The sequence below is a fragment of the Falco peregrinus genome, chromosome 2 (genome assembly GCF_023634155.1).
Source record: "Falco peregrinus isolate bFalPer1 chromosome 2, bFalPer1.pri, whole genome shotgun sequence".
NCBI lineage: Eukaryota > Metazoa > Chordata > Aves > Falconiformes > Falconidae > Falco > Falco peregrinus.
The window spans coordinates 99,078,775-99,104,356 of record NC_073722.1 but is presented as its reverse complement, the minus strand read 5'-3'; the positions used below and the strand labels follow the sequence as shown (position 1 = coordinate 99,104,356).

The window sequence follows — 25,582 nt, the reverse complement described above, 5'->3', positions numbered from 1 at the left end:
TCTCTGACCAACTACTTGCTTTTCTTCAGTTAATAAACTATAATCCCTGCTTAACACTGACACAGACCAGAAACGAGCCTCTAGCACAGAGCATCAGGATGAAGGCAAGTCTTTGGTGTAAGCAAATGCAGTGCCAGCATCACTGGGGGTCATGACTGTTACCAGACAACAAGTAAAGCCAGTACAGAGAGTAGGAAATCAAAGATCAGCCAGTTTGTTTTCATCGGTTAACATGATGTGCAGCAACCAGCCAGCTCGTGCCACTTTTCGGAGCTGGGAGCTCAGAGAGGAGCACTGCTGGTACAGGAGGGGCAGCTCCGGCTGCTGGCAGCACCAAAAGGAGCCTTTGCACAAAAGATCTGGTTGTCGAGAAACAGCTGTGGCGCACCGGAGAAGCCATGTGAACCCAACTAACAGAGCTCATGGCCAGTTTTGATGGGACAACTAACCACTAAAAGGAGCAGCGCTGTGTTACACAAGCTGGGGTGTGTGTGTGTGTGTGTGTGTGAAGCTCCCTGTGGCCAGTCTCACCTCCCAGCCACTTGCCAGGCAGCACCAAGGTGGCTCCAACCATGGCCACGCTGTGGGAAGGTCTGTCCCCTCCAAGCTCCGGAGCCACAGGTGATAAGAGGAGAAAGAGAAATGCTGTGAGAGAGGGAGGGCACACCGAGATGAGCAAGATGTCCTGGAGAACTCCCCAGGGCAGCGTTTGGGCAAAGTGGCTGGGACTGACACTGCACCAAATACCTCGAATGCCCAGCAGCTGGGACGGTCCCAATGGTCTCAACACATGGGGTCACCACCTCACAAGCGACTCTGGGGATGGGCTGGAGAGAGGTTGGGAGCCACCAGTGGGAATGAGGAACACCCAGAGCTCCCTGCTGCCAAACCCAGCACCAGTCCCACAGGGGAGCTGGCAGCTGTACGGGGAAAGCGGAAGGTCTCCTCTTCCGTGGGTTTCCACTGTGAAGAAGGAACTGTGCAGCTGCCAGGAACACTGCTGACATTTCTCTCTCAGGATCAAAAAGAAGTCCAAACATAAAAAACCCACCAATACTGAAAAAGTAATTTCAATAATTTCAATGGGTTTGAGCTGAAAGTTGAGGGGGAAAACGTGTACTACTTACACAGCAAGGAGCAAAAAGCTGTGAAGATAGATTCACTTCTCAGAAGGGTCACATACAGAAAAAAAGTAAGCAAGTTATTTATTTGTAAAGCTAATGTTACAAAGTATCTAACATATAGTTACCAGATTTAATAAGAGAGAATGTTTCAAAACAAAATAGCCTTTTATAGCCAAAGTTAACAAATTTCTGTCTGCTCTGTACCCAGCCACCATTACAAGAGGTGAGGTTTACATCTTTAAAGCAAATTACACTTCTCTGCCATGCATCGCTTTCTCCCTTCAAGAATATTAAAATCGGGGTTTGAAAATTAAGCAAAGCTTTCTCCCTCAATGGACTTGAAATGAATCTCAAGATAGTTTCATTTTTCCATGTGTGCTTTTCATGTTAAAGAACAACGTAGAGGGACGAGACCGAATACATGTCTCAGACACAGAAAAGCTGGTGAGATGCGGGCAGAGCTCACAGGCTGTGCAGGAGATGCAGCGGCTCATCCTGTTACGCTGCACACCAGAACGTGCGGAGCAGCGCTGTGAGCACTGCACAGCTTTCTGCACCTCAGCACATGCCAAACAAATGGAAAAAAATACGTGAGGCTGAGCACTGCTTCTGTGTTTCCTGCAAGCATGAAAGATACAGAAGGTTGTTTCTTCAGTTCAAAGACGACGTGTTTGAACAGCGCCTGGGCTATTGCGCATTTGGGGGTTTTTCCCCCTTGGAAAATATCATACATTTCTCTTGCAGCCCTCCTTGGAAAACTCGTAGGAATGTGAAAGGATTAAGAGTTTGAAATCTGAGTAACAGAGATGAATGGATTTTTAAGAATCTTGGTAAAGAGCTCTAGCCTGTTTACCGTTTATTCACAGAATTCGGCTCAAAAATCTTACCAGAAGAAGTGCTATGGAAGACCCAGTGTTCCGGCTTACAATAAGGCCAGGAGGAACCTCCTCTTGTAGGTGGGATCCTCCGAACTCAGGAGGAACCTCCTCAAGGTTCAGCTCCTGAGGAGGTTTATCTTTGCTCATCCAGCCCCATTTACTAGACAGGGGCTCAGCAAACCTCATGGATTTGCTGTTCACCAGAGAAATGACTTCAGCTAAAAAGTAATTTCTGATCGCGCCGGTTAGTTCCAACCTTTGCGATCTCTGGGTCAGCCAGCATCTGAGCCAGGAGCAAGGGGCTGGACCTGGCTGCGGGGCTGCACCACGAGCTGCCGGGGCAGGTGGTCACCCTACTGCAGGTAGAGAGGAACCTGCAGAGCCCAGGAGCACCAGGAACGAACCGCGTCCCCACGCCTTCCTGTGGCCAGCGGCTCTGTGGGACAGCCCTGCCGGCGAGGGAAGCCAGCTGGAGTGAGGATTTCCCCAGATCACAGGCAAAAGTTGTACCAACCATCACAAGGGCCAGGGTTTACCTGTATGTGAACAGTATTGCTTCACTTCTTCATGTCTCAGGGGAAAAAGGACCTACTACAAAAATTAACAAACATGGTATGAAATATACAATAGCCACCATTAACATCATATTTATTGTTATTTAGTTGCTCAGTAAAACATATACAGATATGTACAATATGCATGAATACAGAAGACTGCACTTTACATATTTAAAAAAAAGGAAGAAAAATAACACTCAATTTCATGAGCTATTGTCACAGTCTTCCAACCAAGCATTTCAGAAATGAATTGAACAAGAATAAAAAAAAAACCAAAGAAAAAAAAAAGAAAAAAAAGAAAAAGATTACAGGATTGCTTAACACACAGCAGAGTCAAGTTTTCATATTTTACATGTGCAATAACATTTTTCAGAAGAGTTTGCTATGCAGTACGGATTACCAGTGTTTTGAGTATTTTTTTTTTCTTTTCCAGGAACCAAATTTAGTACAAAGAAATAACATTCTTTTGCTTAAGGCTGTTTTAAAGCTGTTATATTCTTGGGTAGCAAATAGTGATAAAGTTGTAACTGCCGGAAATCACAGCCTGCAGTTTCATCAGTCAGGATCTATGAGCGGATGGACTCAAACCAACAATTCTAATAGAGAATTTCTAAGACAAAATTAGACTATTTCCTCCATTAGCCTTAAGCAATAAAGGAGAAACAATTCTATAAAAATGGGTTATGCTCTTACACACCATCCATTGAACAGCTGTGAATCTAGTAGTTGAGAAAACCTTACACTGCAGCTTAACAAAAATAATCAAAATTCACCAGTTTTGTTTCTGTCCGCACCTCCCCCCACCTCCTCCAGCCCTCCTAGCAGCAGACGCGTTTCGCTGACCTGTGCTCACCTTACCCCTTCCTCCGTTTGCCTTACCAGTGGTGCCTGGAAGCCCAATACAGATTCCTGGTGTGGGAAGGCCAGCCAGCCTCAGAATGACCACGCAGACATACAGTATCTGAAACAGTCCCTAAATGACCCAGATGACGTGATTCTGATGCTCATTCCCTTCCACCATAACCACACAATGAAGTCCTTAACTAAATAAAAATGAATCTAAACCCTCTCCCACTGATGCTCTAAAAACCGAGCTAGAATAGCAGAGAACTAGTAACCCTAGGGAAAAGTGATCTGGAAAAAAATCGTAAGAGTATTTAATAAATAAAGCCTATTCTTTCCTTTTTTTTTTAATTTTTTTTTGGCAAAGAGATATTTTTATCACTCCTCCCAATTTAAATGCAAGAGAGATTTTCCTCAGTTTGCCACTACATTTTAACTTGAAGACTAAGTGCAGAGTTTCTTTCAGCAAACACCAAAGGAGTCAGCGAGCTGGGTCGGGAGGCCAGGGATGTCCACGCTCCCCAGCACCTGGGCACAGGGCTGCACGGGAAAGCCGAAGCCAGGCGAGGCAGGGAGACAGCTCCAAAACAAATGTGAAGCCCCATTTTTGCTGTTGTTCACAATACAAAGATTGTGCACCCCTTAATGGCACATCTACCACAGGTCCTTGACTTTTTGGTACAACACCCCTGCTATCTGGAAGCCCTATAGGACAAGCAGGTGTGAGTTTACGTTATTCTGGCTTTACCCACTCATTTGGGGAATATGTAGTTCTTCAAATTCCATCCTCTGCTGCCCCAGCTCACCCTCTGAAGGAAGCAAGCCTCGAGCTGTGCGGCTCAGCAACAAGCGCTGCGAGCAGAGGTCAGACCTCGGGTTCGGCTCAGCTCTGCCACCAACGTGCCCCTGACCCAGCTCGGGCTGACACTCTCTGTGCCTCTGTTTCCCTCTCCACAAGAGTGCAACTTACCTCTTGCACAACAGGCTTTTAACTACAGCTCTCAAACATGCCTCAGTTAGAAGTATTATTAATATTCTGAAAATTAACTCATTTCAATTCTTACCACGTAGGGCTATGCTGATATTTTATATATGTTAAAAAAAAAAATAATCAGTGCATTCAGTGCCAAATTAATAGAAAAAATGAGCACAATGAAATTACTACAGGTGACACGAGCTTTGCAACAAAGTTGTAGCCTTCAGCATATGCTGCCAGTACCAAATACACCAGGTTATGAGCATGAAGTGATGCTCCTCCTGGTCAGTCATATGTACCGTTTCTGTTCTGATCTTTGGCAAAAAGCAAAGGAACCATGAAAACACAGGTTGGTCGTGGCATTGCTCACAGCTGCCCCAGTAGAGCTCCCAACCTCTCCTTTTGTTCAGTTGATAATGTTACTTAAATTACGCAAGACCAAATGGGCAGGAGGTTGGCAGGACGGCATGTGACCATGCTATTCAGCAAAACTACACAGCGAATTAAGGTCCAGCAGACAGCCAACCACTGTTTTTAACTCCTCACAATCTAAAAATCCTGTCCTACTGCTGCAGCCACCTGGGGCCAGCAGCGCCAGCCACGCAGGATGACCAGGGGCAGCCGTGTGCTGCAGCCCCGCACTTCCATGCTGTACAGCTCAGCAGCTGAACACGTGGCCCTGGCTTCAGTACAGCCCGTCCGCCTCATTTCATAGGATTCAAAACTGTTAGAGGACTCCACCGGTTTTTAAGGAATTGCTTGCACTTTATTTTTTTTAAGCAAGGAAAAAAGTTAAATTCCAAGTGGAGGGGAACAGCAGCTCCAGCAGAGGAGCACATGCTGCAGAGAGCAAAACAGAAGAAAAGGGTGGGTGAGACCAACAGAGTCACCACATTTCTACTTAAAGGAGGATTTCTCTTTAAAAGCGATCTGAAATCTCTAATGCAGTGTTCACTGAAAGGTCTCTCCCTGGTAGCACAGGGTGTGCATCCCTGACCTCAGGAAGCCTGAAAAACCTGTTCTCTTGAATACAGCAGGAAAAACTAAAAACAAAGAGGCAAGCCATCGGGGTTGCACTGCTGTGGGACAGGAACGTGCCACCCAGACCATGAACTCTTCCTAATTTTCCAGCTGTAAGTGCTGAAACACGGTATTGTATGTCTAGGCATGAGTTTCGCTAGGGTTACTCCAAGACTCGCCCAGCTGGGATGGGTGGGAGCTGCCGGGACAGGGTGGGAGCTGCGGCTGAAGCCACCTCAGCAGTGCTCACCCCTGGCAGGCACAGCCGCCCCAGCCCTCAAGTGCTTTGCTAGGCAAGATTTAAAATTAATCACATATATGGGTGAACCGGGACTTAAGAAATCACAGGCACAGAGGCACCTTGCAGAGTGGGGGTTGACAACTATTCTACCAGGAGGTATTTTACTGGGGACGGTGCTGTTTTATTGCAGGGACAGGGAGGAGCTCTGAGCTTTTGGTGGCGCACGCGCCTGCAGAAGGTACAAAGCATCCCATCTTTTTGTTCCAAACCAAGCGGGTGCGAGGCATCTCCACAGCCAATTGCCCCAGGAGGAGCAAAAATCCTCATCCTCGTGGCAGCTCCAGCTTCAATAAAAAGTAAAATAATATTGAACATCAAGGTTCAAAACTATCCAAATTTATCCAAAGTCAAGTCACTGACCAGACCCGTAAGAGGAAATCAATCCATGCACGGTTAATAAGAGCACATTCAAATAACATTTCCAAACACTGCGAGTCTCTCTGAAGCCACACACAACCGAGTGAGGATTTCAGACCATCCCGTGCCATTGGCATTTTAGGCAGAAATTCCTCTCCATTGGTGTCTACTGAGAACATCACTTCAAAATAATTAAAGGCCCAGCACAATCATCGAAGATAAAATACAAAGCAGTCTTCAAACTCCATCCCTTGAGGAGGGACACATTTTGTGAATTCATGACAGGAGTAATAAATAACCCTAGAGAGGCCGACCTTTATTTCACAGCTAAAACCTAAATCTCCCGTGGTGGTATTAAGCTTCAGGGAGCAGAGGAAAGCGAGCTGGCCTGCGCGGGGCGGGACGGCTCGCGCTCCTGTACACAGAGGATACACAAATAATGCACAGCGTTACGTAAAACCACAGTAGTGTCGGCTCATCGTGTCAGTCGTGTATTTATCTGGTCTGCTTCCAACTTTCTTCTCGAATGAGTATTATCTATCACCAGCAGGGAAGTATGGTTTTCCTTTTATTGTATGCATCCATAACGCTGTTCTTCAATGCGTGGCAAAAACGGGGCCTCAAAGTTCAGGAGGGTCTAACGTGGGGTCTCCCTGCCCTGGCAGATCAGGCAATGCTGACCCTGGGAATACAGACCCCTGGGTGTCCCTCCCCGGGCTGTCCCCCAGCTGCTGCCACTGCAGTGGGACGGCCGTGGCAGGAGCCGGGGTGCCCTGCAGAGAAGCACATGGGACGCTGGACCCCGCTTCCCATTGACAGCATCTTCCTTCAGCTAAAAAGGGGTGACAAATGGGCAGGGTGCAGCTGTGCCACCTGGCAGGGCTTTGGGGACACCGGCCACAGCTGGCGATGGACCCAGCCGCACTGTGGGTCCCAGCTCCTGCCCTGGGACACCGTGACACCATGCCACGGCACAGTGCACACAGGAGGCATGCGGTGCCTCCGGGAGATTTTTCTTCTCTGGCAGTGATAAAGTGGGAACTGTGGGAGCATCACCAGGACCAGGAGGCTACGGCCACGCTGGGGAGCACAGCCCGCCCCTGCTCGCAAGCGGAGAGGGAGCCCGGCCATTCCGTGGGGGAGACAATGACTCTTAATTATTAAGCAAACTTCCTGTTAGACTTATTTAGAGAAACTTCTCTACACCTTCCCCAGCTGTGCCTGAACCAGCCCATTCATGACAGCTCTGTCTCTGGGCTTCAGCAGGGTAAATACAGGAACGAGCGTCCTCACCTCGCTGGGGAAGGCGGAGAGCAAACAAGGCTGAACATTATTAATAACAGAACATCATTTTCTCAGGAAAGGGCAGGCTCGTTGCCTGAATATTCAACAGAGCATTAACTGTTTGGTTTGTATGTGACTGGCAAAAGCTGGGTATCAATATAATATATAACATAATGATGACCATTTTACTTTAACCGGCGTTTATTCCTGAACTGCTGTTCTTCAGGATCACCATTGTAATAAGCACTGAACAAAGCAAAACAAAAGGAAAAAAAAAAAAAAGAAGAAACACAAAGCAAATGAGGAAGGAGGAGGAGGAGGATCTTTGTCTTATTATGACATACGTGACTTGGACATACGCTGAGATGAAAAAGGAAAAGGCCTCATCTATAAATGTATGCCAAGGTTACAGAATAATGGGAAAAAGTGGTCTAGCAGGAAAATCTTAAGCAAAAGTGTGCTAACTGCAGAAGGGTTAACACTGGTAACATACTGTGGCAGAAGATTAAAAAAAAGTTGAGGTTTACTTTAAATTAACCCTTTCCAGTCCATATGCCACTAAGCAGGTACCAACCTAGAAAAATAGTCCACCTAGCAGTAGCGGCCCTTTAAAATTAAAAAGAGAAAAAAAATAATTTCTTTTGTTCAAGTCAGGGCGGCCACAAAAGTCCCAAATCTGTTGGAGATGTCCGAGTGCAGGGACCTCCACGTCGGCACCGCAGTCCGGCCCTTCGCCTCGCCCACGTCGTCCGTGCAGTGGACCGAGAGGCACTGCAGGTGGCTGCCAGTCTGCGCCGTGGCCGAGGTCTTGCTCGGGGGAAGGTCGTGGGCTGGAAAGGGTTCACAGAGAGAGCGTTAGGAGGAGTGCAATGCAACCACAGCAACTCACACAACCGGCAGCATGTGGGAAGCATCTCAGCACCTGCCTCTGCCCCGTCAGCTCGCACCCCAGCTCTGGCACCCACAGTGTCCCCCGGCTTGGGGACACAGCATCCCCGCCACTTGTACAGCTCCCTCTTACCCCGCAGTGAGCTTCTCGGCTGAATTTTTCACTGTGCCAGAAAACCACCAGAAATATTCTCTTTCACATGCACTTGCTTTAAAGTAAACCAGCAGTATGTCTGAACTCTGGGGATGCACACACGGCTGATCATGTCTGTCCTGGATGGCAGCACAATGGGGAGTTTTCACGCCCTGCACACCCTCCACTATTTGAAACTGATACTGAAACCTCCCCAAACCAGCCCCGAACCCTCCAGGTCATTCCTATCATCAGGCTCTTACAGGCACAGGCCTCCCTGTTTACCTCTTTTAATGCAGCATCATGGTAACACTTTTCTTATAATTTCTTTGTTTTAGGACTTCGTATGATTTTTAGCCAACATTAGTTTCTGCTAACCACTGAAAGAGTTTAACTTGAACACCCTAAAGAATGTCCCTAGCTTTTTTCCTATGGATTTTACAGTTCACATGAAAAGTAGCTAAAACTGTTCCTTCCAAACTATACTACCACGTACTCGTGACTCGTTCCCACTGTCACTCTACTATTTTTCCTTGCTTCCATACTTTCAAGTAATCTGCTGCAAATACATTTTTCTCATCTTCAAAGTCTGCCTTGGTGCCCGTGCCCTCTCCCTGCCTGGCACAGCCAGGGACATCTTTTTTTGATAGAATCATAGAATCTTTTAGGTTGGAAAAGATCTTTAAGATCATCAAGTCCAATCGTTAACCCAGGACTGCCAAGTCCACCATGCCTCTAAGCACCACATCTACATGTTTTTTAAACACCTCCAGAGACGGCAATTCCACCACCTTCCCTGGGCAGCCTGTTCCAATGCCTGACCACCCTTTCCATGAAGAAATTTTTCCTAACATCCAATCTAAACCTCTCCTGGCACAACTTGAGGCCGTTTCCTCTTGTCCTATCACTTGCTATCTAGGAGAAGAGACCATCACTTTCTTCCTCTCTGAAATCAATCACTTCTTCAGTTCTTCTACCACTCTTAATCAAATCACACAAAAAAGCCAAAATGCAAATCACACCCCAAACTCCATCCCTCACCCTGTAGCTCCTCACGTTATCAACAACCCCTCCACGGGGTCCCTCTCACAGACCCTCAGGAAGGGCATGGCAGTGACTGGTGTCCACCCTGGCTGGGACTGGGCAGTCCAGCAGCCGATGCAGGCTGGGGCTTGCTCCTCTCTTCCCGCTTGGAGCCAGCCTGCCAGCCCCATAACACAGAAAACTCTCGTGGAGTTATTGCACCCCCAGGAACGCCGCTGCTTCTGCCAGGGAGGATGCCTGAGCCCATGCAGACAGCCCCCCCAGCCCTGAAAGAAGGGCTTTTTGTAGGACAAAAACAGTGAGTAAATAGAAGAACAGTGCAAGGCAAGAACAAAAAGCCAATAACATCTTGACAGCCAGCCTGTATTTCTTCCCATCCACCATTTCGTTCACATTCACCCAGAGCACAAGAGCAGACGTGCTGCAGCACTAGCAAATGTAGGGACCATAATTTCTGATAGACCCTGAGAGTTCCCGTGGCGCAGGGCTGAGCGTGATGCTGGAGTGTGCCAAAGATACCAAAAAATGGCTGTGAATGTTTAACCATGTTAAGACTCTACTTCACATCGTCTTTCTCATGTTCCACAAAGCTGAGCAGTGCGGATTTACCACACTTCATGGGGCAAGTTGTATTTCTTTCACTTAACCAGCTGCTACACCAGATACAAAACAGGAACTGAACAGCTTGTTACACGATCACAGTGACACTAAAAAATAATCTTAAACTAGTCTGCAAGTCCCTGATCTAAACTGGAAAATGCTTTTAATGCTTCATTATAGAATGTCAGAGATGCTCGTATTCAAAACAGTATCATCACACCATACAGAGAAACTAATTAGAACCTGGGGACACGATGCTATAAACGATGGGAGAAGGCACATGGCTCCAGGGCAGTGCTGCTGCCTGCTCAGCCATGCGCTGCATTAGTGCAACCACGTGCAAAATCAACACAAAGCTCTGTTACACACCTCAGCCTAGCACAGCCGCGCTCTGGGTTTGCATTTCTGTAAGATACCCTCCTCCACTGCTCGAATAAAGAATCCAACATCAGCAGGTCAAAGACGCTCATGTTCTCTAAACTCCGAAGTCGATTACAGTCCCTGTAGCTGGTGTTGGGGTTTTTTAGGCAGTTTGGATAAATACGCAGTACTGAGCAGAGCTGAAGCACAGTTCGCTGCATGATACCCAAGCGCAGAGTTTTGGCAGCAGAGATGGCATTAGCACAGCCTGCCTTTGCGCCCATGTGGGGAGCTTCTACCTTTCCTTCCTGCTACCCCCGAGCCCCATCACATATCCATGTCAGCATTTCAGCTCAGCCCTTCACAAGAGGGCCATGGCCGTGCTGCGGAGCTGCCCCACTGGCAGCGCAGGGCAGGGCCACCAACGCCACACTGACATCATGGTGTCACTGTGGGACAATCACAGGGCAAAAAAACCTCTCTAAATAAATGCCATTTCATGAAGCGTTCGATTTAAACTTACTGTCCTGAATGTAAATACACCTGAATAACTTCACATTTATAAAATGTTTTAAACTCAAATGGGATTGTACAGAGAACTGAGAAAGGGAAACATTTTTCTTATTTGTATTTGTTCACGTCCCTTGCAATGCACACAGTACCCGATATTTTTTATTCTTGGGTCTCCCTGACTGTACAGGACATGCTGGTCTCGGTACAGGAAAAGCCAGCGCCTTGAGATTAGTCTCTGTGACAGCAGTTTTCTTCCTCTGTTGCAGAGAAAGAGGAAAGTGTCCCACTGTTGAACTGCTGCCACGAGGGGCCCAGAGATCTCGGTGGTGCTTCTGCAAGGAGTGTCAACCATCAGGCTGCAGGAGACCAGCCGCTGGGCTGAGGACACTGGCAGAAGAAACAGAGAGAGCACATTCCCGGCACAGGACCTGGCGCCCGGCTACACGTGCCCAGGCACACAGCCGGGATCAGAGCCAGAGCTCTGCCGGCACGGGCAGCAGCATCTCCATCGGCCATGCAGATGCCACCGACACCCGGAATGGATCAGGTCCTCAGCCAACAATGAAGTGAGGAAGTTCAAAAGCCACAAGCATCTCAAGAATAAAAAATCAGGCTTATTTACTTGTAAACCAGCAAATTATTCCTAAAACATTTGCTGTGGATAAAATTCAAAAGCAAACAACTGACAACAGAATCAATGCAAAATCTATCCTGCAGTGCTGGATTCGTTACCTCAGAGGAAAACCCAAGCAAACAAGGTAAGCAGGATCTGATTCTAGGTTTGCCAAGTCAATGCTGATTGCCACTGTCCACATGACGCCTAACTCAACATCACTGTGCAGGAGCTCAAGCTCTCTTGGTCTGCTGTTAAGGAGCACAGAAAATGATGCATTCAAATCCAAAACAAAAAGACTTGCATTGGCACAAGTGTTCTCAAAGCCAATCTAGAGGGAAACACTCAGTGCAATTTACTTTTTTTCAATACTTCTGTCTTAACAAAGCTATGATGCTTCTCTGAAAAAACCTTTGTATTAAAAAATTAAAGGTGTGCTGATCCACCTGATGAGAACTGTCCTTAAGCACGAGATACTGCCTGATGGTTGTCCAAAACAGTAACACTCTCCCTTCCCTGCTGTCTCTCTGCCTCCTTCAAACCAGCAGTGCCTCAGCAGGTTAAAATTAGTCAGGTAACGCAAGATGGTGTCATCACGTCATTGCCTCGCAGTTGCCAAGTTTCAGATAAATCACTGTCAGTTATGAAGGACACCTAATTGGAAGCAAGGAATTTTCAAACAAATTATGTTTAAACTGCACAACTGCCTTTATTAGCAACTACTGGAAGAAATCCACGTTATTAATAAAAGCAATTACCCTTCTAATAAGAGCCATCCTCCACACCCAAGACCTCGAGATGGTCTGGGTGGAGACTTCCTCTCCAAACCGAAGGATGTGACACAACAGAACCTGGGACAAATGCAAGTAAAAAAGACCCAGCTGGGATAGCGTGTGCTGCTTGAAAACAGCAAATGTTGAAGTACAGATAAGAGATAAACCGTCACACGTAAGTACACAATGTGTTCACATGGAAGGCATGAAACTCAAAGCAATAAAGCGACCAAAGACCAAAAGGAGTCTGTCTGGGAACAGCTCAGCCGTGACGGTACCGTCACCCCGAAGGGCGGTGGTTAAAGCACGTCCTGGCTGTGGCAGCCTGTGCCTCCCATATGTGATGGTGGGTGCTGAGCCGGGGAGGACTGTCAGCCTGCGACTGCAGCGGGGCTCCTCCACCCGGCGCAGCTAGCACCCCCTCGGCCGCAGCACCTTCTCACACACTGCAGCCGGGCAAAGTCGTGGTGGTCCCAAAAGTCAGTTACTGCACGGATCCAGCTTAAGTTTCTAGCACAGGAAACTATTTCTTCCTTTTACTTTGATTATACTGGCCCATCCTACCGTACCCTGCCCAGAGCAGCAAACCCATCCTCTGTATTTCAGAGGAAGATAAAGATGAGGAAAATCCGGCCCCGTGTACCCCAGCCAACTGTGCAAAATTGCTCACAGCAGAGAAAATTCCTGCAATAATCACTGAATGCCCTGGAAGTTAACATGGGGTTTGATTAGTATTATTAGCTCAGCTTGCGCACAGGCACTTCCAAGAGCCAGCCACAACATCGGGAAGAGCTGTGTGGCTATGGCGAAAAAATATTTGCAAACATTCATTGGAACATGAAAGTGAATAAAGTCCAGCCATTTTCACAGCCCTTACACGCTTCTGTACAGCTACTATTCCAGCAAGTTTGTTTATTGCAGTTCAAACTGCATGTTTTAGGTAAATACTTCAAAATATCCTCTGAATAGCTTGTAACATTCATCAGTTACAACAACATACAAAAGCAATGTTAAGAACCGTTTCAAGCAGTTTGGAGGAAAAAAATGCCAGGCTGCTCTCCTTCAGAGGGACAGACGCACACAGACAGCTTCACATTCCCAAAAGACTAAAAGAGCTTTTTTTTTTTTTAGAAAAACAATATTAAAGTTTGCTTTTAGGTAAAAGCCACACATTAAGCTTTTGAAGAGGCTTTACTCACACAAACACATTTCAATCATGAAGTCCCGAACAAACGAGCTGACAGACAGAAAAGCACAGCCCATGAAAGACTCACCCAGCCTTTCTCCCATGCCCCGTATCCTCTGCTCTGACCCTGCACATTTCCGAAGCTGCTCTTTCGTTCCGCTCTACTTTGCAAAGGTATGCATGCCTTCAGAAAATAAAAGGTTGCTGTTTGTTTGTTTACACAGCATTAATGGCAGCAGGGCAACTAACACAGGAGCCTGGCCAGTAGCAAGCAGTGGGGACACAGGGAGAAGACAAGGAGTTCTGCTCCACCAAAAAATCCAATAGACACACCACAGACTGCTTTTTTCACATCAGCTCAGGAAAACCACATTTCTCTCCAGTGAGATTAGATCCTGACACTCTCCTCCCTCCTGAAGACACCATGTATACATAGACACCTTCAATCCCTCCAGTTTCCTTCTCACTCCCTCTTTTTCCTTAGCCCACATCAAGCTGCTATGTAAAACCTCTTCCCCCATGTAACATCTTCTTAGGCACTTTATAAAAATAGGTGTTCTCTTAACTGTGACGACTCCATCAAGCATGTGCAAACCCCGATGTGTCCCGATTTTTAGGTAAGCTAATCCCAATAAAAATGAGTTCACCTGCAATGCTAGCACGGATTACGTGCATCGTCTTGTGACAGAGGAGATTAAATGAGGGAGGGATGGTGTGTAGTCAAGGCAACTGCGGATGCTACATGGAGGCACGGGAGTTTATGCTGCTCTTCAGGTGTTGCTCATGCTGTTCCTCTCATTTTTGCCAAAGCCACCACCAACAAAAGGAATGGGAGGCAGTGACAAGCAGGAGCAAGAGCGCAGTCACAGTCTGGTAGGGGTCTGGTTGGGAATGGGTTCCACTCCACATTTCAGCGTTCCTGTGAGATTGAAGTGACAAACAGGAGGTGAAGATCCCTGGAACGGCTCCTTGCCCCAGGGCTCATCCCTTACACTTCCTCACTGGCTCTGACAAAGCCTCGGCCGCCCGCGCTGCCCAGGGTCCGGCCGCCCAGCACAGCACGGCCCTGCCACCGCCGCCCTCGATGGCCAGCCGAGCGTGAAGCCCCTGGATTGCTACTGATCTTGTTAAGGCTAAATCACAGGATTTGGCCAAAAACACTATATTCCCTGATCAGAGATCAGTTTCCCCTCTACCATCTGATAAGCACTCCGAAAGGATGCGTTAATAGGCTTCTGTTCACTCTGCACCCGTTAAGCAGAGGCCGAGCTACCATAAGAGGGAATAGATTTGAGTAATGATCTCTTATGAGGCAGCAAACCTACATATAGTGTTTAAAATTATTCCCTTAGGACAAGATGTTTTTCACCAAATCTCCCACATGACAGTTTGACATATTGGTTCAGGCACATAGCTCCGCATTTGTACACAGTACAGAATCATCTTTTTCAGTTTTCAAGAAAAATAAGGTCTGAAAACATTTCATGTCTCCCTGCACACTGGACCTAGTCTCCACAGCTTAATTTACTCCTAAAATGGTACTTTTAAATACAACTAGTTCATTTGTGTTGATAAACAAATAAGCCACCTCTTCCCTCACCTCTGTAGCACTGACAAAACCCCAAACAAAGGCATTTTCTTGACCCAGGAGTACCAGTAAGCACATGTTTTGCATTTGTTTATAAACACAAACATGGCACCTGCCACCTGCTTACTCCATAAATTTGCACCACTTTCACCTCTGGCAACCTGTACCCTGCTATGGACTGGGTCTGTCTCTTTTTATTTTAAATGCCTCGGGCAAAGGCTGTCTCTGGCTTCGGACCCTGCAGCACCGAGCACTCCGCTGACACTCAATGCAAAGCCCCATCCGCTCCATTACCAAAAACAACTTCTTACTCTGATTTTACTCCTTCATTTATTTTGTGTAACCTGTGCAATTTTTAAAGCCCATAAGATGTTAAAGTCACTACCCTCCCCAAGATGAACAGAATTAACAGAAGCTGGAAGCATTCACGGTTAAGATGAACAGCTGATGCCAAGGACTCGTAATGGTGAGCACAGGTGAAATGGGAACCAGGCGATTCCCCTCTCCGCCAACCAGGAGGGCTGTGCAGAGACCCCCCCAACTCCCCAGCATCGGCCACATCTCACTCATTAACATTTCAAGAAGTCATTTGGCTTGGCCAGCCCGTAGATTTATTGCTGAGACCCAGCCAGCTGAGCTGCACTGTGAAAGCCTTTCTCACAAAGGAGGGAAGGCTCTTTAGCCAAAAACGTGTGCACAGCACCGAGCACCGTCCCACACCACTAGTATATCCCACAAACCAGGAATAAAGCATTTGGCTTTGCTGCAGCTAGGTAAGACACCGCTCACCTTAAAGACAAGGCAAGGCAAGGCATGGCCATCCCCACTTGCCGGGGCTGGGAACACGGCACATTTACCCTTAACGTCGAGTGGTGCCCATCCCTCCGTCAGCCCATCAGGTCTGGCAACGTCCTCCCACCCTCAAAGCCTCTTCCTCCACAGACAGCATGATTAATTAGAGGTGCCCGTGACTCTAAAGGGAGCATGTATCAGCCTATGCTGCAAAGATGTTTATTTTGCTTTCAGTGGTCTCAGAGCTGGCATGGAGCTCCATCAGTGCTCGCTGTTTGCACAGAATTTACATAACAGGAGACACAGAGTGCTTGCTGAGAATACATATTTTTCTTTTTTTCTCCCTTGACCTCCTTTCATGCTACTCTTTTCACCAGGAGCAACAAAAGGATGAGCACACCATGACAGGGAGGCTGCCCAAACCCACAGCAGTGTTAAGGGTTTGCTGTTAATGCTGTAGGTTTACAGCCAGACTGCTGCATCCTACCCTACAGCTCCAACAGCAAGCTGGGGCAGATATCACTCCAGGACAAACTCAAGACTGTTGGCCACATGCCGATGTCTGAAGAAAATGGTGAAAATACTATTAAGTAGGGAAAATGCAAACCCTATCAGTGGAAAAGGTGGCAGTCATCTTACACGTAGCATGACCTTGAAGACGCAGAATGAATGATGTGCGGATGAGGAGAGCGACATTGCTGTTTTAAAAAAAGCATTCCCTACACGCTTCCAGGAGGAGACGATAACAGGGGAACCCGCAGCTCCCCATGGTGCTGCCCACTGCCCAGCAGGAGAGCAACACGCGTCCGTGGCTTTACAGGGAAGTGTGAAACTGCCTACATCTATTGATTTCCCTGGAACCTACTGCTGAATTGCTGCTTTCCAACTCTACAGCTCTCCGAGAAGAAATACAAGTCCTGTGTCCAAGGGGGAAGCCAGAAGCTCCACACCTTCAGACAGCACCAGCTCCTGTGCCCTGCTAGACAGCCATGGGGACAACGGACTGTTTTTAACTCATATCCTTCCTTTCTTTTGGCTACCTTCAGTTCCTCTTTTTGGTTTAACACATTAACTCTCAGGCTGGCTTCACTGCAAAATACGCAAACGGCAGGGGGCCATGTGCCTGCCCCCCTTGCAAAGAGGCCGATGTTGGGGGTTTGGCTCTCAGATAAAAGACCATTCTTGCAAACCAGGTCCCATCATAACTACAGTGCTGTGGTGCCGCTTTCTGCCAGCCTGCTCCTGCCATGCCCCACGCAGGCAAACCATAGCTCATGTGGAACGGCCACTAAAGCTGAGGTTCAGACGGCCAAGCTTTCAACCATAGCCTAAAGCCCACCCAACACACCTCATGGCCCTGAACCGCTGCTTGGGCTCCCCAGAGCCATCACCAGCACCATGCTCTCCTAAGCTCTGCACAGTATGAGAAGCTACAACCCTGCTCAAGTGAGGAAAACTGGCTTTAAAAATCAAACCAAACCAACTGCCACCAACAGTCAAACCATTTCTGAATGCTTCCAGGAGAAAAGAAACACGAGTCTGGCAACTGCAACCCATCCCAGCATAGTTGAATCAACACTCCCAACATTCATACACTGCCATCCAAGACCAGCAAATCCTCTGGGAGCTCCGAGTTATTTTCCAGGGCTTATTCTTCTACCACCACCACCCACCCCCCCTAAAAAAAAAAAAACCAAAACCAAACACTTCTGCTCATCTCGGAAAGGAGTTACCTAATTCTCCATCAAATTTACACTCAGGCCTGGCACTGGGAGAAGGCTACAAACAGCTTCTCCTGACCCTCCCTCCCAAAGGACTGCAGCAGTCTCAGTCATGTCCCTACCTCTGCATCCAGCTTGTAATGCAAAAAGGAGAACTCCACGGTAGGAGTGAATATTGGCTGACTGATCCCATGTTTTCTCTGCTGTTGCCGTACATCACTCACTTGCGCTAACTAAATGCGGTGAGCCTATTTTCACCGAGGGTAATAACCCACACACCCCCGATGAGTAGGGAAATGCTGGGGTTTGCACCCAATACTTTCAAATTTATTTCATATGTGTGCTAATTATCACATGGCAGCTTTACGCACAACTTCAGCCCATGTGAAATCCATCTCTTGACAGCCAGAATGTGCGAGCAAATAAAAGGTATTTCATAAAATCCAAAGTGGAATTTTCTGCATGTACAGAAGTCATATGAAATTGTCCAATACTCCCTCATTTAACTAAAAGCAGTTCCTGGACAATGTCTAGTATTATTTCAGGACAGGCCGAATTGAAAAAAAGATGTTACTTAAATGTTCTGCATTAAATTGCCACCTAGACATTTAACAAGGAGCTAAGCTGATTAACGGTGACTAATGCCTGCCATTTCCCTCGTGGGATCCCCTCACAGACCTGCCCTCTCCTGTGGGCACCGCACCAGTGGCCACCACCAGTCCACAGCGCCAAGTGCTCACTGTCAGCCTCTGAGCACATCAGGCTGCCTTCAGATGCATCCCGTTTCATCCATCCCCAAGCAGTTTTTTTCCCCCTTATGACGCAACCTTTTAATGCGTGTTGAATACTGAGAAACGGCTTGAGCTGGCCTGAGCTTCGCTGCTGCTGCACCGCCACCACCTGCTTCACTCTTCACCAGGGGATGGTGCCTGAAAGAGCAATATTTACTTGAGCTGTCTGCTGATTCCGTAACCTGTCATATCATTTTGGTAAGTTTTGCAACTACTCGTTTCTTCTTGAGGACACACAGGTCAAAACCAGCAGTATCACCTTCAGCCTTTTGCGAGTTTCCATGCACAGGCCTCCAAAAATAGCACGAAAATGCCCACTCACACTGGCAAGGCAAGTGGGTGTATTAATGGAGTTTGTAAAGGCAATGAATAGCTGGTGATTATGCACAGAGCGCAACAGAGGAAGAAACATGTAAATTCCAGCTTTCTCTCATCAGATTTGTGCAAGAGCTTCTACATAATTGCTGGGGAAAAAATAGAAACGACAACAATAAGTACGATATTTAAGCCCTGCATATTATGCATGGAAATCTCTATTTTCCTTAAATGAAGTGAAAACAGAAATGAAAGAAGATTCCCTTCAAAGAACTTTGTGGTCGCATAGTTTCAGGATGCAAATTAAATAAGTACTTGTTAGCCACATGTAAAAAAGGGAATTTGTCTCTCAAATAGTATTGGTCTCTTGTGAGGTGAAGGCTTGGATAGAGCTGGCCAAAGACTTTTATGTGTCCAGTCGCCTTGTTCCCTACAAAATCAACAGGAGCCATGTCCTCGTATCCCAAAGACAGATCTGCATCCAGCTTGGCAGCCTGGGCTGGGAATGGAGGCTCGCCCAGCTGCCCATCTCTTCCCTCCCCTCTCCCCCCTCAGCCCCGCCGGCAGCTCCTGGAGGTGCCTCTGCCCTATCTATAACTCACAATTACGAGAGACCGTAACACAAAACTGCCACAGGCAAAGTCAATCTCTCCCAGGGGCCTCACACATCTGAGGCTCTTGCACACCAAGAAATGGTGATCATGTGCTTAATGCTCTGGGTTAAACCACACGAGTTCAAGGATACTCGTGAAAATACAACTGGAGTTTACCAAAGGCTAACAGTAACCAAGAAGAAACAGCATCCAGGATCTTTAGCTCTTTTATCCGGTTTATTTATAGAATTACCTTGAAATACATCCCATTCCTCTTTAGGATACTTCCAACTGCAGTTTTGTGTCTCAGAAGTAGCAGCTTATATGAGGGGACCTGGGGGAACAGCCTCCCTGAAACCAAAAGCCACTCAAACAACTTCACCAGTCACAGAGCGAGAGGAAGGGGAGAGCAAAGACCCCAGGACAAAGCCGGGTCTCACCAAGGCACCTGCAGAGACACGGTTCAGAGACAGACACCCCGGCCCGAGGAGCACAGAAGGCAGAGGTGTGACACTCCAGAAACAACCGTTTTCCAGTCATGGTTTCCAAGTCCCTAGTAATTCATGGACAATTTCTAAAGAGTCTACAAAAAGTAACTTAAAAAAGGAGAATTCTCAGGAAGCCTGAATTTGTTGAATAAGGGTCAAAATCTGCAGGAAAACATTCCAGTGTTTGCAAATCGGACTGATACCTGATGCTATCAACCCAAAACACACTTTCTGGATAAATTCTTGCTAGGTCTTTTCTGTTACAGAAAAATCCCAAATTCTTGTATATCCCAACATTTATTTTGGCTACAGAAAGAGATGGAAATTTTGTTGTCACATAATGGATTTGGCATGTTCAGAAACATCCCATAAAACAGCAGCAAAGTGTGGTGATTAGCTGGGGGTCATAAGTCTGATTGAGGACCAGGGTTTGTTTGAACAGCATGTTTTAAAACTAAATCTATCTCAAGGAAAAGCAAAGAAATCATGAGAAGAAATATGTAACTATGTGAAGGAGGAATGGCAGCAAGGGAAATGCATCTTAAAAAAAAACAACACACACAAAGAAACCTGGCTTTCTTAGGTACGTAAGTGCCACTATTAGGAAAAGAAAAATATAAGCTCATCTTTTTCTTCCAATTGTCACATCACTGTGGAGAGTCTTCACGAAATTCTCAGAATAGCAACGAATCAGCAGCAAACAGCTGTTCAAGCAAGGAAGTCAGGGGTAGACAGACTTTCACTGCTTCACCAAAAAATTAACTCTAAAGTTTCACAGGCCAGTAAATCAACAAAACGGGCCAGTACAAGACAGGACAGACAGTCTCATCTTCAAACCCAAAGCTAAAATACGGGCCTGTGTTCCCTTTCTAGCCATATGCTCATGTGATTTATGACCCACAACAATTTCAATATCCCTGGAAAATGAGTAGGTGGCAGACAATTAGCTCGCCCCGCTGTGCTGGCAGTTGTGGGCTCTGCCCTGCGGCGCTCGGGGAGGGGATGCCCAGGAGCACCTGCTCCCCCGGCAAGGGCAGGGGCACAGGGCTGAGCAGTGCCGACACGCCGGCACACAGGAGCACAGCGTGTCCCTGGGGACCTCGCCGTGGGGGGCACTCTGGATAGAGAGACTGGACTTTATTCCTGTCCCATACACAACTACAGCTGCTTGTGCCAATGCTGTTAACCCGGCTGAGACTCGTTCAGCGCAGCAGCACAGGCTGCCCTGCCAGAAGGGCAGGTCCCTCTGACCACCCGGCCCATCAAAGAAGGGTCTCCAGCAGCAGCGACGCTCTCCCCTGCTGCACCACTCTCGGTCAGCAAGTTAACAGGGGATGGTGGAGGAAGGCAAGTTTAAAGCAAATACTGCACAGGTGCAGCGCTAAGCGAGAGGACCGCAGGGTGCACAGGGAGGTGGGGAGCCCCTCGCCAAGCCCCGGCCCCACTGGGTGCAGCAGGAGGGGCGACAGGCAGCGCCCTCGTCCCCCTGCCCTGAGGGGCTATCCACCCGGCAGGGCTGTCGGGGGGAACGCTGGCACAGATGGCCTCATCCTCCCGGACACAGACGACACAAGTCCTTTACTCACGCAAGTTACAACAGAGAATCGTGCTGTGGCACATCCGCCGCCCCTATACAAAGCGGTTGTGTAGCACAGAACACTGCTGTTGGAGTGAGCTGATCAGGCAACAGCTAAATAACCTTCCCAAGCACGGGGTCTGCAAGGCCTTTAAAGCTCACGAACACATCCATAAAATCAGGCACAAAGCAGTGAGACCGAGACCCCTTTGTGAAAGGACTTTGCAAACACAACCCTGATGCTCACGGGGGGGAACTGCCATCGCGTGACCCCCACCCCGTCCTGCCCCTGCAGAAGGGACCATTAGAGCAGGCAACTTCCACACAAGCACCTCACTACTGAAATAAAGCCACATACAAGGAAGCTACCAGGTGGCAGCGTAAGGGCTACCTTGTGATCTCCACCTGCAACTGTCCCAAGCAGGGCACTGTTTGCACTTCGAGCTCTGTCCAACCAGCAGGACTTGGCCCCTCCGCACCTGCTGCACCGCTGCACCCCCCATGCAAAGGCGGCACCAAACAAACAAAATCCTCCACCCCACCGCTGAATCATACCTGTCCTGCACGCAGGTGGGGCGAGACACAGGTACTACAGCTGGAGGCATGCAACCAACACTCACCAAACCCCAGCTATCACCGTGGCACCAGCCAGGGCTGCTGCACATGTAAACCACCGCACTACATACATCTTAAAGCCGGTGAGATACTCAGTCAGTCAGCCCAACATCAAAACTGGTTATCCTGAAGGTAAGGGCATTCAGACTGGTCTTAGGTATCTTCTGAGTGGCAAACCCCAAGTCACGCCGCTGCTCAAAAACACACCTCTGAACAGCAGCATCGCGCCCTTTGAGGATGAACGCTCTGTTTATTGGAAAACACACCGAGAAATACAGGTATCGGTAATAGCAGTGCAACAAATCATGCTGCCCGCCATCCTTCTCAGAAGTTTGGATCCACGCAGCCGCATCCTTCAGCTGCATAGCTGCCAAGGCAGATGAAATGTTGGGCCTGCTGGGCTCAGATAAGAGGGTGAGTGCAATGACAGCAGGAACACCCAACAACGGGACCGCAAGGATATATGCATGAACAGAGACTCAGTGCCTTCACGTACCCACCTTGCCTCCAGTCCTCCAGGTTTTCCTGAGCAGAAGGCAGCTGTGCTGAAAGAGTTAATCTCGCCTGGAACCAGTGTATCTCCGGTTTCTCGGAAAGTCAAAGGCTGCACCATGGAGCTGGGCTGCCTGCTCCCTGCCTGACCGGCCTGCAGCCTGACCCCTGACATTTCCACTCTGCTTCTCCCTGGCATGGAGAACTTAACCATACACAAACAAACAGGTTGGGAGGACAGATAAATGGAAGACGGAGGAGGAGAAAGAGAGGATTTCTCAGATTCCTCATAATAGCCCTGATTAAATAATAGCAGCCACCACCAGGCGTGGGTGAGGGGCTGGCGTTTATCAGTAAACCCTGAAGTCTACAGCAAGACATCTCTGTTTAATTAATACTGAAAGGGTCCCTTCCCCCTTCTACTTCCCAGGGAGGTTTTAAGGATCCGCCAGTTTAAAGATACAGCAAGTCCTTTTTAGCTCTTTTCCTGACAAAACAGAAGGGCAGAAAGAGCCTGTTTCAAACCACAGCCAGGATTTACAAACTCTACGGCAAAGACTTCCATCACGTGGAACCACGGAGGCGAAGCCCACTGAGAAGGTACCTTTAATTCAATCGCACTTAACCCTCTGAAGCAACAAACTCATCAAGTAATACAATTTTACAACAACCTGCTGGAAGTGTGCACACATATCATGACTAGATGTGGGTCTGCAGATTTTACCGGGGCTGGGGTCTCCTGCCCCTCGCACAGCATACCCATTTCCCCAGGGATAACTCTGTTCAGTGCTTGATGCAGTGCTACTGTCCCCCATTTTTGTCCAGTTTCCCCCTTATACTGGTGGCATCAGCATCATTCAGTGATGGAAATGATTGCACATACACACGGCGCAAGACAATTGCAGATGCTCTGGGCTTCCACTTAGCTCAGGCGGACCTTCCAAGGCACCTTCCATTTCAGAAGGTCCCCTGCCCTTTGATCCAAGGTGAACATCGTACTAGTGCAGCACCACAATTCAAGCCATTGACCATGAAAAGCCACAAAGCTGGCACATCCCTCCATTACTCAGCAGCAGTGGGAGAGGAGCTCTGCTTCTAGGGCACCTTCATCCCACCACTGTGCTCAGAGAGCCACAACATGCCAGCGAGCACCCATCACAGCAGTGGCAGAAACTCTTGTCCCTGGAAAGTGGTCAGACCACCAGTACACATCATATAAACTAAAAAACAGCTCCTGATGGAAGTGGCCTAGATGTATGCTTGCCAGGCTTTGAACAAGTCCTCAAAAGACAGCAGGGCAGGGAGGGTCTGGCAGCAGAGTGCTCAATCCCCAGGTCAGATAGCCACCTCAAAGGCACCCACCCAACCAAACGACCAACCTCCACATCAGCCCACCACCCAGCCAACCAACTTACCAACCTCCACACCAGCCAACTACCCATCCAACCAACTGACCAACCTCCACGCCAACCAGCCACCCACCCACCCACCCAACTGACCTCTACACCAGCCAACTGACTGACCTCCACAGCAGTCAACTACGCAACCAACCAACCAGCTGCCAACCAACTGACTGACTGACCTCCACAACAGCCAACCAACCACCCACCCATCCATCCAACTGACTGACATCCACCCTGTTGGACGGCATGCTGGAGCCATGCCTCCTCGACTCCTGCACAGCCACCTCCTCACCTAGGAGCAGGGATGTTAGACCACAGAGCTGGCCAACAGAATGGCATCACCAACACAGCACCAGCCTACTCATTTTTACAAATGTTTTTTCATTTTCATGGTATTTTTTTAGAAGTTGGCCTCCTTTCCTCTCTCCCCTTTCCTCAGTAACCATAAAAATGAGTGTTAATGTTTATTTAATCACTTATCTCCCCCCATTTTCTTTTCCAACATTCCTTTTCTAAAGCTTTCCCAGCTTCAGAGAATAGTGACACACGAAATGGAAAAACCTAATTTTTCACATTCTTTTTTTGGTAAAAGAATAAGCATTATTTAATTTTCTAAACCCCCTTTTCCATTCTCTTTGGGGTTTTTTTCTCCAAAAACTTGTTTAAAGCTGAATAAACTGGTGGTGGAATTACAGAGATTCAGTCTTTTTGTGTAGTGTAAGCTGCAAAAACAGCAAATGAAAAAGTGGAAGAAAATTTCTGAAATAATGACTTCTGGTGCAATCAAAAGCAAAAAGAAGAGTGGGAGAAAAGGGAGATTTTGAAAGTCTAAGTTCAAATTGTAAAAGAAAGCTATACTTCACATCAGCTTTACAAAATTCCCAGGAAAATAAAGTCAAAACCAGTTATTTTCTTGAAGATCTATAGTCTTAAATACCTGTTTTCAACATAAGTCTCTTTTTTAAAGAAGTACTGGGATGGGGGATGCACTGTGATGAACTGAAAAATGTCTCTGTCTACCCAAAAAAATCATTATGCAATGACAAGAGACAATCCAGTATATAATCAAAGACAGAATCCTGACATGTTCAAAGAGAAAATTATTGTAACAGCAGTGACTTTGAAGATGAGAAGGGGTTTTTTTTTTGGTAGAAACAATGGCCATCAAGATTTTTACTGTAGCAACCAATGCTTAAATGCACAACTTAGTATGCAGTGTGCCTGCCAGGTACACAGCACCAAAAGGGAAAAAAAAATAATTAAAAAATAAACCAGCGATGCATAGGAAATTTCTATCTAGAGTGGAATCAAGCAGCACCCTTTGAACAGCTAACCGCTCACACGGGGCAGCAAACACCTCCCGTGACAGGCACTCCTGTCCTAGGGCATGAAACCGCCAGCACAGAATCGGGCAGCAGCCCATGGCTTGCCTAGCTGTCTTGCATTTTCCTTCTCAGGCACCGAGTTTTCCATTTCCTGACGGTAAGATGGCTGCACAAGACCTAGACACCCAGGTTGAGCAGCACCTTTTCACCTGAGGAGCAGGGGAAGAGCCAGCGCTGCCTGGTGACATGTCCTGCCCAGCAGGTGACCAGCGAGGCCTCTGCACCTGCCCGGGGTTTTGCCCTGCAGAGGCCTCTGTATCGGCCAGGATGGCAGAGCACGCTGAGTAATAATAAAAAATAGCACTCGGTGTAACACTATACACTACACCACCGAGTATATATATACTATAAGTAGCACCGATGAAAAAGCAAA

At 47.7% G+C, this 25,582-nt stretch overlaps 1 protein-coding gene across 1 annotated transcript in view; it reads right to left on the bottom strand.

The window, feature by feature from the left end:
• Positions 1-2,633: 2,633 nt before the first annotated feature.
• Positions 2,634-25,582, bottom strand: part of MN1 (MN1 proto-oncogene, transcriptional regulator) — a 41,297-nt gene continuing 18,348 nt past the window's right edge. The window contains 1 exon segment of the mRNA XM_055796684.1: positions 2,634-8,170. Coding sequence (XP_055652659.1) covers positions 7,986-8,170 — 185 coding nt within the window. The 3' untranslated portion in view covers positions 2,634-7,985.